The sequence below is a fragment of the Schistocerca piceifrons genome, chromosome 4 (assembly GCF_021461385.2).
Source record: "Schistocerca piceifrons isolate TAMUIC-IGC-003096 chromosome 4, iqSchPice1.1, whole genome shotgun sequence".
NCBI lineage: Eukaryota > Metazoa > Arthropoda > Insecta > Orthoptera > Acrididae > Schistocerca > Schistocerca piceifrons.
In genome coordinates this window covers 320,268,265-320,281,688 of record NC_060141.1, presented here as the reverse complement: position 1 = coordinate 320,281,688, position 13,424 = coordinate 320,268,265, and the positions used below count along the sequence as shown (strand labels likewise).

The window sequence follows — 13,424 nt, the reverse complement described above, 5'->3', positions numbered from 1 at the left end:
CATATCAAGTGAATAAGATGGGCGTGGCAAAAATTCATACCTTAATTCGTGTAATTTTGCCACGGCGACGGCATGTGTGCAAGCGCACGGTGAGTCGCGGCACCCATCTTGCAGATAATTTTTTCATTTCTAATTCTTCAGATAAAATGTGATATACCCTATCAGATGACATCTGGCAAGCATGAGCAATTTCATGCACTTTCAATTGGTGATCATCCATGACAATTTTGTGCACTTTTGTAATGATTTCTGGAGTAGTGACACATCTTGGCTGACCACTGCATGGATAATCATCTAAGCTCTCCTGACCAAATTTAAACTCATTTGTCCACTTGGAAATAACTGAATATGGAGGAGTGGAGGAGAAGAGACCCCCCCCCCCCCCCCAGTGTATTCTGGAAATTTGCATAAATATCCTTTGCTTTCATACCTTTCTTTATGACGTACTTAATCATTGCTCGGATCTCTCTTCCCCCCCCACCCCACCCCCACCCCCCCACCCCATCTTCACAAATCACTACGCGTAATTGACAACAGAGCCACATCATTGCCACAGCTCTCTTCAAAGAGCAATGACATGGCACGTGTTTACAGGCAACAGTCTAATGAGTATCATGTGAACAACTCGTTGCGCTAGCACTGACCTCTTGTGATGATGCCGAGAAAGTTTTAAACCACCCTCGTATGAGTTAGTCGAATCCAGCATTGTCTCATTGATAGGGTCGTATGTTTTTTCATTTTATGAAGTGCACAATTTTACATTTCTGAATGTTTAAAGCAAATTGCCACCAGTCTTTGCAGCACTTTATAATATTTCAAAGATCTGACTAAATATTTGTGCAGCTTCTTTCAGACAGTACTTCATCATAGATAACTGCATCTACTGCAGAAAGTCTGAGGTTACTGTTAATATTGTCTGCAAGGTCATTAACATAAAACATGGACAGCGAGGGGTCCAAAACACTAACCTGGGGCACAGTCATCTGATGATGACTGTCCATCCAAAATAGCATGCTGCATCCTCCCTACCAAAAAGTTCTCAATCCAGCTACAAATTTCACTTGGTACCCCATATGATAATAATTTTGACAATAACCATTGGTGTAGTACTGACTCAGATGCTGTTCAACCAAGAAATTGTGCATCTACCTGACAGCTGTGATCCAAAGCTTTCAGCATGCCTTGTGAGAAAAGTGCGAACTGGGTTTCACATGATAGATGTTTTCGGAATCCATGCTGGTTGACACTGAGGATGTTGTTCTGTTCAAGATACCTCATTATGTTTGAACTCATAATATAAGATTCTACAAAAAATCAGTGTCGAGGGTATAGGACAGTAGTTTTGTTGATCACTTCTGCTGCCCTTCTTGTAGACGTGTGTGACCTGTTTTTTCTTCCAATAACTGGGCACAGGTTTTTTTTTGTGTTTTGGAGATCTATGATAGAATATAGATATAAATGGGACTAACTCAGCAGCAAATTCAGTGTAGAATCTGATATGAATTCCATAGGAGCCTCGAGGTTTGTTCAGTTTTAATGATTTCAGTTGTTTCTCAACACCACTGACACTAACACTTATTTCATTCAGCTTTTCAATGGAATGTTTTTGATTGCTTTATCCTTTAATTTCTATGAAATGTAGGTCAGTTAGCACTGCTCTGAGCACCATTTGTTTCATATCTAGGATTTTATTTGCTTCGCTTGATGGGTGACTTCTAATTTTCTGAACCATATGAAGTTTGTGCTTTTCATTGCATAAGTAACAATTGTGCACTTGGAAGGAATGTCATCTCTTACTGGAATAAGTCATTCTGTATATGCCCATTGCTTCGCAATTACATTTCCTCTCCACTTCTCTTTTAGTGTCAATAAGTTTGCGTTGAACAGTGAGTCTGAAGTTCCTTTCTCTCCAGTTTCTCTTCCTAATTATGAAGAGTTTGATAAAATTTACAAAACCAACTTGCATGTGAGAAACAGCTGTTCTGTAAACCTAATTGGTGTAGTAAGATCATATCATGTTTCTAGCTGGCCAAATACAAAATGTTAATATCTGTACGTGATTTGAACTTCAGTAGTTAATTCATTGTGTAACTGACCTGGTGCCTTGTTAAAATAAGTTGGCCGGTACACTTTTAACTTGTTTACAGTATTCTGCTTTCCTTTGACGTTAGCTATATGTTGAAGATACAAATTGGCACTTGATAGCTGTTAGTTAAGGGTCATTACCACATGCAGGCCAAAACTGAGTCCCGTAGTTTTTGCAAGTAAAAGTCTCAAACCTTTCTTCCGTGGCCACATGCAGTAATAGCAACTTGTCCAACTGTTGTGCATTGACAAGTTTTAACACTGAAATGGGGCACCATTAAATGAAGTACAGTTTTCTTCAGTGAATGTTATTTTAGACATAATGTTTGTATTTAACTCACCCCATCTATAGTGTGGATTAGTGTTGTTTGAATTCAATTCTTATTTCACCATGTAGGCATGTTTTCTTTAAGTGTATCTGTCTACTGATGTATTTTCCTTTGACAGTTCACACAAATAAATCCTGGTACACTGCTTTACTTCTATCTAAACTTCCTCCCATGATGCAAAGACAACATGAAATCAGTTCTTACCTTCATTGATCTCTGAATCATTCTCTGAAAAGAAGTATGTATATAGTTTATATAGTGTCATTTAACATTTCCTGTTGTAGTTTGCAGTCCCTAACAACTCAAATGATTGACGATTTGACATTCATCTTAGTGGGAAAAACTATGAACAGTGTTTGTGTATGTGCTAGCTGGTGTCATCTGACTTTGGTCAGTCACTCTTACTCTCGAAATATTCTCACCTGTTGAAGTCCATGTGAATCAGGGATGTGGCCTTCACTGAGATTCTGAACCTGCCTCAAAATTGTAACAAAGATTAGAAAGTTAAGGTTTTTATGTCTGCTTCGTCTAGGAGGGTTATTAAGAAATTGTGCAATAGCATCAAATTTTAAGAGTTAACATGGCATTCATACCAGTGCAGAATAGTCACTCGTCCTGTTATCGTATAATCATGGGTCTTACCACCTCATAGATACACACCATTGAAATTAATTTTCAGTGCAAGTATCAAAAGAACTATTTTTCTCCTTAGGGATAGATGTAATTGTATTTTTGTATAAAGTGCACTGAATGACGAGGCGGCATTGCTGAACAGCTATGATTTCTATTATTTGTTCATATTCATATAAAAATAACATTTTCTTTTCTAATTCTTCCTTAATTTCATTGCTACTAATGATTGGAAGAACCAATACCCATTACTCTTCCAGGTTTGGTATATGTTAGTACGCTAAGCTGTAGAAGGCCTTAATGCTTGATATCATATTGTATTCAGTCATGCTGTTGTTACACGTACTTTATCTAATGCAGTTATTCTGCTTTTTATGCATGGAGTTTTCTTGCTGATTATCATTAAACTCGTTATTTAGAGAGATTACTTTGAAGTGACTTTATATCTAAATAGTAATATTGTAGTGTTAAGTTTTCATGCCTGAGGATTCCTAATCTGTGATAAAGAATTTGTATAACAATAGCTACAAATTATCAGAAAATGGAAATTGACCTTAATTATTTGCCTCTGTTGGCTGAAGTTAATCTGATGGGATTGTGGAACCATGCTATCACCAAGAGAGGAATCCTTAGATACTGAATTTAGTGTTTTTCGCTGATTAGTAGTACTGGCCCCTAGTTTGAATGCAGCACTAGTTTGAGACGTTAAGTTTCAAAGGTTACCCTCCCATGGAAATGAGGTATGCTTTGGCTCCACTGCTGTTTGTCACACACTATGGTTTGATTTTAGGGACCGCAAAATGCCGGCATCTACATCGGCTGAGGAGACAGCACTGCTGGGGTAAGGAACATGCACTTTGTGTTAAGTGTATCATGGTGGTGGTTTTAAAGGGACCGGTTGAAAGTTCCATCGGTTTGCAGATCTGTAATACTGTACTGGCACCTATTAAACATATTCAAGTGTTTATTTTCTGTTATTTGCATCAGTTACATACACATTGTTCATTGTTCCACTATGTACTTTCTGTACATCAGTATTATCAAAACAATCTTTCGAACTCAGTAACACCATAGTTTCAAATTGAATAAGCATTAAGGATGTCTACTCACAAGGAAACTTAGAATAAGATAATTAGCTTACCTTATGACACTAAGAAGGAAATTATCTGCATTCGATTTCTTTTTCTGAAGAGATGATTGATTTTAGTAGTAGGACTCTAATTTTAGAGAACCATTTTCTTCAAATCTTTCTTTCATAGTACTTCATTGTAGCATGGACACTAACTAACATAAATTATTTAGATCTTCATTGCTCAACTACCTTTGTAAATATTCCACAGTGAGGCTCATAAATAAGTATAATCATAAAATGCATGTCATCTACTCAAATTTTCATTATGGGTCATTCAGCATGTTATGCAACATACTGGTAGCGGGCTTCTTGTTAGTCCTTACATGTTTGAACACCTATTTTTTTATTTATATAAAACATAAGTCCCCATTTTACTTTCACATGTACTGAATTTGTTTTTCTTTGTATTTTAGTTAAATATAGTGAGGAGAATGATGACCGCTGTTATCATATGCCACCAGAGGAGAATTGCCAGTTCTTTGGGAAATTTTAAACTTCTACAGTGAATGTTACCAAACAAGAGACAAACATGTAAAGACTGATGAGAATCTCACTGCACTAGTAAGGTTTGCCCAATTCATTGCGAGTTTTTGGACAATAAAGGCTTCCTCTCAGTTAGGAAACCTTGGAGTAACTGCCTATGTTGTTGTCTTCGCAGACTGACTGAAACTTCATGTTGACCCTGGTGTCTCTGAAAGTATTTTTGTATCTTCATTAGGAATTGTTTTTGTGTTTTCTGTAGTTCCTGGTATATTTTATGGAAAAGATCTGTATCACTGGTTATATTAACTGGAATAAAGATCTGCATATATAGCAATTTTTTCAACAGCTGGAGGTACACAAATAACGTGTGATAAGATTATGTACTTTGAATTTTAAATAATAGTGTTTGAGTATTACAGTCTGTTCAATTGTCTTAAACAGTTACGGAGAGCATTTCTGTATATTACTTTGTGTTATGTGTGTTTTATCTACTATACAGGTTTTTTTTATTTTTATATTTAACAATATGTAGCCTAAGTTAATTGCTGTATGATGAGATATGATGGAAACGTGGACATTTTGAGCTACACAGTGCAAATTTGTGCTGGAACATGGCTCTTATGAGATGGAAAGGATACTGTGCTTTATCTACTAAAATAAATGAGGATGATACTATATTTGTTATATAAAAAGTATCAGTGTCATTGGCTGCCCAGTTTTCACATATCTAGTTACACTCTTATAAAATTACCTGTTGTTAATTTATATCACTTCTCAATGATATTTTTTGCAATTGTTTTCCTAATTCATTAGCAAATTCTCTTAATGAAAAAAATTCAAATATACCTGCTGTCTTTTATTTATATTGTGAAACTGGAGGTTAATTTGATTGAGAATAAATAATAACTTGTGAAATGGAAATTGGGCTATTTGAAAATGTTAGGAAGACGACTGTTAAAGCAAATTTGAATTTTTTTAATATTTCATTTGATCCACTAAAATGTGGAAGTTTTATTTGTGATGAAGTGTCTTACTTTTTTTTTAATGATGCCTGTTTCAAGAGCTGGGTGATAACTTGATTGTATTGGTGAACATTAGTTTGATTTTTAATGCAGCCCGGTGAATTGTGCGTATTTGAAGCTTAGCACGAAAGTAAGCTGATATCATGGGATCTAAGTGCTACTTAGCACTAACTTGAGTAATAATATTTATAGTAATTCAGTATTACTGTCATGTTCATTATCATATACTGCCTGAAAGTATGATTTTCTTTGCTTCATATTGAAGCAATGAATTGACTGAATGTTTCTTATTGAAGTGAAATATTTCTGCTCAACACGGAATTTATTTTGAAATTTTGCTATCCTTTTATTGTATACGTTACACATTGACATGTAGTTCTGCATTTTTTACTGTTAACAAAGGAAGCATTGAATTTTAGATTACAGAATGCAATACTGTGACAAGCTGACCAAATGATTTTTTTTAAAAAAGAAGTTTTTTAGTTATATCATATGCTGTTTTATGCCAGTAAGTACTTTATTAAATAAGTGAGCTGAAGGATAATATGTTTATTTGCGAATTTGTTCATCTGAGAATACAGTTTATGAGACATCGATGTTTTTGTACTGTCTTCTAACTTATTTCTGCACCCCAGCTCCAAAAATTGGTATAAAAACAGTGTTACTAATCCTGTTGTGTTCTTATCAGCAGGGTGTATTATGTTCCACATGCCAATCTATCAAAAATAAATTTTACAGAAATAATTTTGACTTCATTTATTATTTGATAATGAACATCACAAAGTAAAATTCAATTCTTACGTTTAAAAGTGATAACTATGAGCTGGCTCAGCTTATTGTCATCAAGGAAAGATGTAAATTTTAATGAAAGTACCAGCAAAACTTTTCTGTGTGTTCAGAGACTCATTATATAGTACACCACCTCTTTTGCTTCTCATTTAAATAGTCAAACTGACACAATCTTAAGAGTGCCATTGTAAATGAAACTTGAAGAAAACCCAGCTTATTGAAAAGTTTCTTGAATATTGCACTTCCATATTCTTGCACATAAAAATAATACAAAGCAGTCTAAAGATCAGTTGCTAGTTCACTACCAGAGACAGAGACTACATAATTAACATATGTAGAAATTATAGAGCTACAGGGGATTTGAAATACTCAAGAATAAAGAAATGTCCTTTGCCATTGTATTTGGCTAATGACAACTCTTGGTTCTGCTTCGAGCTTAATTTATATATTTTTCTGTGGAACCAATAGCATTCAGCCCTTTGCTGTGCTTGTTTGCCTCAGCATAGAGTAATGTTATGTTGAGTAGGTACATTTTAAGCATTCATCTGCTGCTAACTTCACTAAAATGTAACTATTTCAGTTAACTCCTGTTACATTTTTTAGTTGTTTTTATTTTAGAATGATGTATATGTCTGCTTGATCATGAGACTTTCTTGAGCAGTAAATGCCGCAATTTCTTATTACTTAAGTCCTACAAATTGATTACATTATTTATGCACAAGAGGACATGAATTTTTACTTGAGTATGCAATCATTTCCATTTAAGTCTTTACCTTGTGTTCGTTAAATACAAAGTGATTATAAACACATTTGTTACATATACGTAATAGATGAAAAACTGTCTAAAGCTGTACTACACAATCAGTGTTCCATCAAACCTTGAGATTTTGCTGATCACTAAGTGGAGCTCATGGTAAACAACATAAAATAAATTTAAAAAAAAAAATATTTTGTGAAGGAAAAGGAAATAATAAAAGTGAAAACTTCTTTTACTGGAAAACTAGCCTGACAAGAAATTATAATTTACTGTTGCAGGATCTGGAAGAAAAAAAAAAAGAAAAAAAAACACATGCATTTAGTTTGCAGCGGCCATTAAAATTACGGGATACATATAGGATTCCATCAGGACGGTAACCAAAAGACGTTTGTGAATCATGATCTAAAATATTGTAGTTACCACATTTTTGTGAAGTAGACAAAAAAGGTAGCATCATAGACCAGATAAAGTAGAATCAATCTACAAACATCCAGCATATGATGAGCTTGCTGTGCTGTTGATGTAGCTATTGCAGAGCCTGAAGCTCTGAGAAACTAGTCAGCACCTACTATCTGTAAATGACAGATGTGTTGGCACGAAGAAGCTTTCTGTGTCAGCAATTATCTCAGTTTACTAAAGTTGTGGCTGTTCTTAAGTAAAAGCTGTGGTATCCAAATTGACGTATTTCCTCTACCATCTTTCCAATGCTATATTCCAACAAGACAGTTTGAAACAAAATTTCTCTGGAAATCTGCCTTTTTTCCACCACAGTATTACCTAATAGTTCACTACCTTCTTATTTCAGAGGTATTTTACCATCATATTATGACTTATAAGTGTCTAATGAAATGCAGCATCAGTAACTTGGGGATTAAGCCTTAGGCATGTGACCATTTCCATTTGTATGCTCATAGCTCTTATTGAATCTGAAGGTGGTTTTGCAGCATATCAGTTTTTGCCATTAATGTGGTTTTTATGTAATAGTTGATTGCATCTTGCACATGGATGTGTAGCTTCCCTCATATATCATCTTTGTGCAGTAGCCGGCCGTGGTGGCTGAGTGGTTCTAGGCACTTAAGTCCGGAACCGCGCGACCGCTACAGTCGCAGGTTCGAATCCTGCCTCGGGCATGGATGTGTGTGATGTTGTTAGGTTAGTTAGGTTTAAGTAGTTCTAAGTTCTAGGGGACTGATGACCTCTGAAGTTAAGTCCCATAGTGCTCAGAGCCATTTGAACCAATTTGTGCAGTATGAGAAATGTTATTTATAATGCAAAGACAATGATCACAGCAGCTACATCAAGCTTTGGAAGAAAGTACTGTAGGCTATACTCAATCTGATAATTAGAGAATGAGTGGACGACAAAGCAACAAAAGTCCTAGTGTATCGGTATTAAGATGACTACAAAGGTAGTTATAGAGGTGTTAAAATGTGTAAGTGCAAATATTTTTTGTTGATAACTGAGGACATATTAGTGAACAACATTACATCAGTATTTATTTCAGTTGCGTACTAATAGTTATAGCTATTAAAAGTAGTATGTTTTCAGGTTGTTTAGTGCCTCCAGGTACATGTGCCACAAGCAAGCCACAAAAGTTTTCCGCTGATCACGCATGTGAAATGGGTGGTCTATACTGATAGTAGAACCCACTTTGCAGTGCAGCTATGAATACACAGAGAGAGATTTGGTAGTAAGTTATATGATGTGTCTTTACACACACACGCACACACACACACACACACACACACACACACACACACACACACACACACACACACAGAGAGAGAGAGAGAGAGAGAGAGAGAGAGAGAGAGAGAGAGAGAGAGAGAACTAACACCTAACACGCTGAAGTGGGTACATACAATTATCGTAATTGCGACTTACCAAGATGAATTTTTTGCAGCAGGGCTGGAGGAATGTGAAATTCAATGTTAAGTGATGGATGTCCTCATCTTCATCTGAGATATAATTGAACATTTTCAGTATTACTGAATTGGTGGAAATGTGGTATGTAATATAGTGTGTTTGCAAGGGTACATTTGGTGACAGCTAATACAATGAAGAAGAAAAAATCTGGAAGATCAAGTACTGATGTAGAAAGAGTACATTTTCAGTTGCAAAAACAATTTCTTAAGTGCAGAAGAGAAAATATCAGGAAAACTTAAGTGCCAGGCTGTCAGTTTCACCTTGTTCTAACAGATTAAAGTGATGCTCTACACACCTTCTTCCCATACTGACCATAAAACGTTTGTGACTGAAGACAACCTCCTGAACCAAAAAAGCAAGACACTTACTTAACTGTCTTCATGCTAGTTGCTATAACTTTGTCTGAGATGTTCCCTGTGAAAACAGAGTATTTTTATGTACTTGGAAAGCATGACTATGAAAGTGAAAGTGAAAACTACAAATCACCCTTCACCGTAAATTTAAATGGATTCATGATAGGCTCTGAAGTGTAAAGGAAACCACTTCCTTATAGGGAATAAAGTAAGATCCTTAAAGAAATTGGAAATACCTATGAGAAATATTCAAGCTGCTCTTCCAGGAATTTCCATAGTAGGAAATTCTGAAGAGTTGGCATGTTCTCATAGATTTCTTCATTAATTCTAAAATTCTAATATCAAGAAATTAGTTTCATTTTAGAGGAAGCAATAGCACAAGGTAAAGTATGTGGGAAGAAGTGGCAGCGGTATTGTCAAAAGAACTCTGCTGATATTAGGAGGGTATGTCCCAGGAACACCCACAAGAAACTTAAAGATAGCAGTTCACACCCTCTCATTTCCCCATGCTGGCATAATGTTTCCATATCTAGTGACAAAGTACAACAATCATGTTCTCCCTCTACTGCTTCACACAGTTGAGTGACATCTGCATCTTTACTTCACAAGTTCTCGTGCAGTGCGTATAAAAAGGCACATAATGTAACAGATTTGTCTCCCACCCCCCACCTCATCATCTATTTCATTGATTGATGGTGTGCAGGAGAGAGGACTGTTGGTACCTGTCCATCAGAGTTTTTCATTGTTGTCATTATGGCAGTATGTGTATTGGTGCATAGACACTCAGAATTTCATGAGTAAGGCTTTCTGCATTGCTTACGGTCTCTCTTGAAATGCCTTACAGTGCAGTTTTTTGGGTGTTTCCAAGCCACTGTCCTCCTTGTGATGAGTCTAGTCACAGACCACAGAAATATCACTCAAGAACTGATCAGATGAGGTAGTGACTCAGAAGAAACTTCTTTAGAGCATTAATTACACTTCCTCAGAATTATTCCAGTTCAATTGTGGGGAAGGTGGAGGCAAGAAAAAGATTGATTTATTTAACAGGGAAAAAGGCCAGAGAGTCGTGCGATTTGAGATTTTATTTTTAAAGCTAGTTTTGGCAATTGAAAAGTGTCGTTATTGGCATAGTGGAACAATCAGTATCTGCATGTAATGAATGCACAAGCTGAGTCTTCGAAGAAAGCACTTGAAATATGACTTCATGACATCCACGAACCGACGGCTCAAGTATGCCAATATGGATTCATATGGGGCCTGAAGATGACATATTCAGTTGATGAAACTGGTTGTGAAATTACAATAAAGTAACTACTCAAATCACATGGCTGTATCTTGATTTTCTTTGTTAAATATTTGACCAGTTGCTGACTTGGGTTCACAATGAATCAACAGAGATCAGACTGATGTATGTGGTCACTAAACTTCAAATCCATGCTTTAGGAAGGTTGCAACACCAGAACACTGCCGTGAAATTCAGGAAGAGACACTGAGGACTGACAGTTAGTATAGGGACTGACAGGTGACTATTACCATAAATAAATGTGACTTACTGTGCATACATAGGTGAAGAGATCCACTACTGTTGACTATTGGCAGCAAATCAATGCAAACATTAACTACACTTAAACATCTAGGAATAACTGTCCAGAGTGACCTAGCTTGCAATGATCATATAAAAGTAATTGTAGAGAAAGCAAATACCAGACAGATTCACTGGGGGAATCTTAAACAAACTGATCCATGAGAGAAGTGGCTTGCAGAACACTTTTCAGGTGAGTCTTGAGTACTGCTCGTAAACTGGTACTCTTCCCACATTGGATTAATAGGAGACAAAAAGAAGCTCCAACAGCACAGCATTTTTAAGTTAATGCAAATGCGAGAGCATTAGAGATGCTCCACAAGCTCTAGTGGCAGACACTAAGAGTTGTATTGTGCATTACTGAGGGTTGACTTGAGATTCTGACAGCATACACCACAGAAAGATTAGGACAACGTATTATTTCCTCTCGTGTACATCCTGCGACATGACCACGACAAGAAAATCGGAGAAATTAGAAGCTATAGGGAATGCCATACGGAAGGGGCTTGCAGAGTAGGAAGTGGAAGCAGATACTTGAAGGCCGTGACTGTTGAATAGGAAGAACCGTTTGTGAACGGCAACTTCCCCGCCGAGAGAATGCACGGCTTCACCCACAAGGAAGCGTGTGAAGTATCCGGCTGGACTGCTTTTGTGAGCCCGTTGGCTGCAGAGCGTCCCCTTGCCGTTACCTGGCGGCGAGAAGCCAGAAGGCACTGCTAACGGGCGGGGATGCACCGTTACCGATGTCCGCGCGTACACGGTGTGTGTGGGCGCAATACTCGTCTGCCGCGGATTTCCTGTTAGCTACGTCTGCTTCTCCGTGTTGAGACAGTGTTTCACAAAGTTAGTAATTGTCCCATACTGGATGTAGCCCTCTCAAAATAGGGGACTAATTATTCGCTATTTTGAAAAACGGTGGCCGGGAGGCAGTAAAGCCGTTCCCACACTGGACGAGGCGGTTAACAATAACGTGGAAGCGGACGGGAAATCCAACTTCACGAGACACAGCGCCCGTGTCACATGTGACTTGCTAGAAAACACTTTGGGAGACCAATCCCGAGGATAGCTCGGGCCACAACGTTGTGTTAAAAAGATTGCGCCCGTATACAGGCCGGCCCGCGATTTTCTCGATATGCGGGCTACCCATTGCTCGAAAACTTGGAAGGGGGATCGTGAATTGTGCTCGGGAGACCACTTGCTATCGAGAGAAAAGTCTCTGGTTCGGGTCCCCGTCTGATGCAGTTTTAATCAGCCAGGAAGTTTCATTTCAATGTTATTTTATCGACGCTACGTCTTATTGAACTCCTTGGCTGTCAATCCATTTAAAGATTGTTGAGGGAGATTGCATATTAAAAGAAGACACCTAAGCAGTTCAGTGGCGTGCTGCTCGGTAGGTTCGATCAACAAGCGAGTATTACGGAAACGCTCTGCGAACTCAAATGAGGATCTTTTTAGGAGGAGGAGGAGGAGGAAGAAGATATTTTCGCGAAACACGGTTGAGAAAGTTTCAAGTACCGACATCTGCATCGGACTGCAGGAACGATTCTACCACCACCAAAGTACATCTCGTGTAAGGCCTGCAGAGACAAGTTAAGAGAAACCACATCTCGTACGGAATCATATAGATTGTTTTTTTTTCCTCTCTTCATTTGCGAGAAGAACAGGAGCGGAAAGACTAACAGTAGTACAAGTTACCCATCGCTGTGCGTCGTATGGTGGCTTGCGGAGTATGTATTTCAGATATTTTACGAGATTTTTGTAGAAGATACAGACATGCATGCGATTTTCCATTGCCACGGAGCACTGCGGTGGTGCTTGCAAACAGTACTTGTCGCAGAAATGTCGCAACTTTGGACTTTAAACGTCAGATACCAACTAATTTAAATCTGACTGTAACGCAGTGTTCGCCGATGTTGACGTACCTGCCGTAAGTGAAGCCAGGTGCGGCCATATTCACACAACCATTTGCCAACAAAGCATCGCAGTCTGACGGCCAGCATCAGTCGGCAGATGCTCTTCTACTGACAATCGAACCTCCGCTCAGAGGAGCAAGAATACGCTTACTATTTGAATCTGTGTGTGTCAGCCTTGAGATGTGTACGGGTTCCTCAAGTGTGAGAACACGTGGAAGGCTGGGACTGATTTTAAATCCTGAAACGAAACATAGCTTTGCTTACGGCCTGAGACGTTTTTCTGTTTTGTTACACAACATTTCAGTGTCTCAACTGAATTAATATATTTGATTAAAACAACTTTTGAAAAAAATCACAGAAAGAGTGAATATTTTATAGGGGTCATATCATTTCATTTAAAAGTGATAACTTGTATGTTAATAG

At 37.6% G+C, this 13,424-nt stretch overlaps 1 protein-coding gene across 6 annotated transcripts in view; it reads left to right on the top strand.

The window, feature by feature from the left end:
* LOC124795329 (protein NDRG3) overlaps nucleotides 1-13,424 on the top strand; it is a 547,589-nt gene that overhangs the window by 167,687 nt on the left and 366,478 nt on the right. For 4 of the 6 annotated variants that reach the window (XM_047259310.1, XM_047259307.1, XM_047259306.1 and 1 more), the window contains one exon: nucleotides 3,835-3,885. The exons of the other annotated variants lie outside the window; for them this stretch is intronic. In XM_047259310.1, coding sequence (XP_047115266.1) covers nucleotides 3,845-3,885 — 41 coding nt within the window. In that variant the 5' untranslated portion in view covers nucleotides 3,835-3,844. The remainder of the gene's footprint in view (nucleotides 1-3,834; nucleotides 3,886-13,424) is intronic. 6 annotated transcript variants of the gene reach the window in all.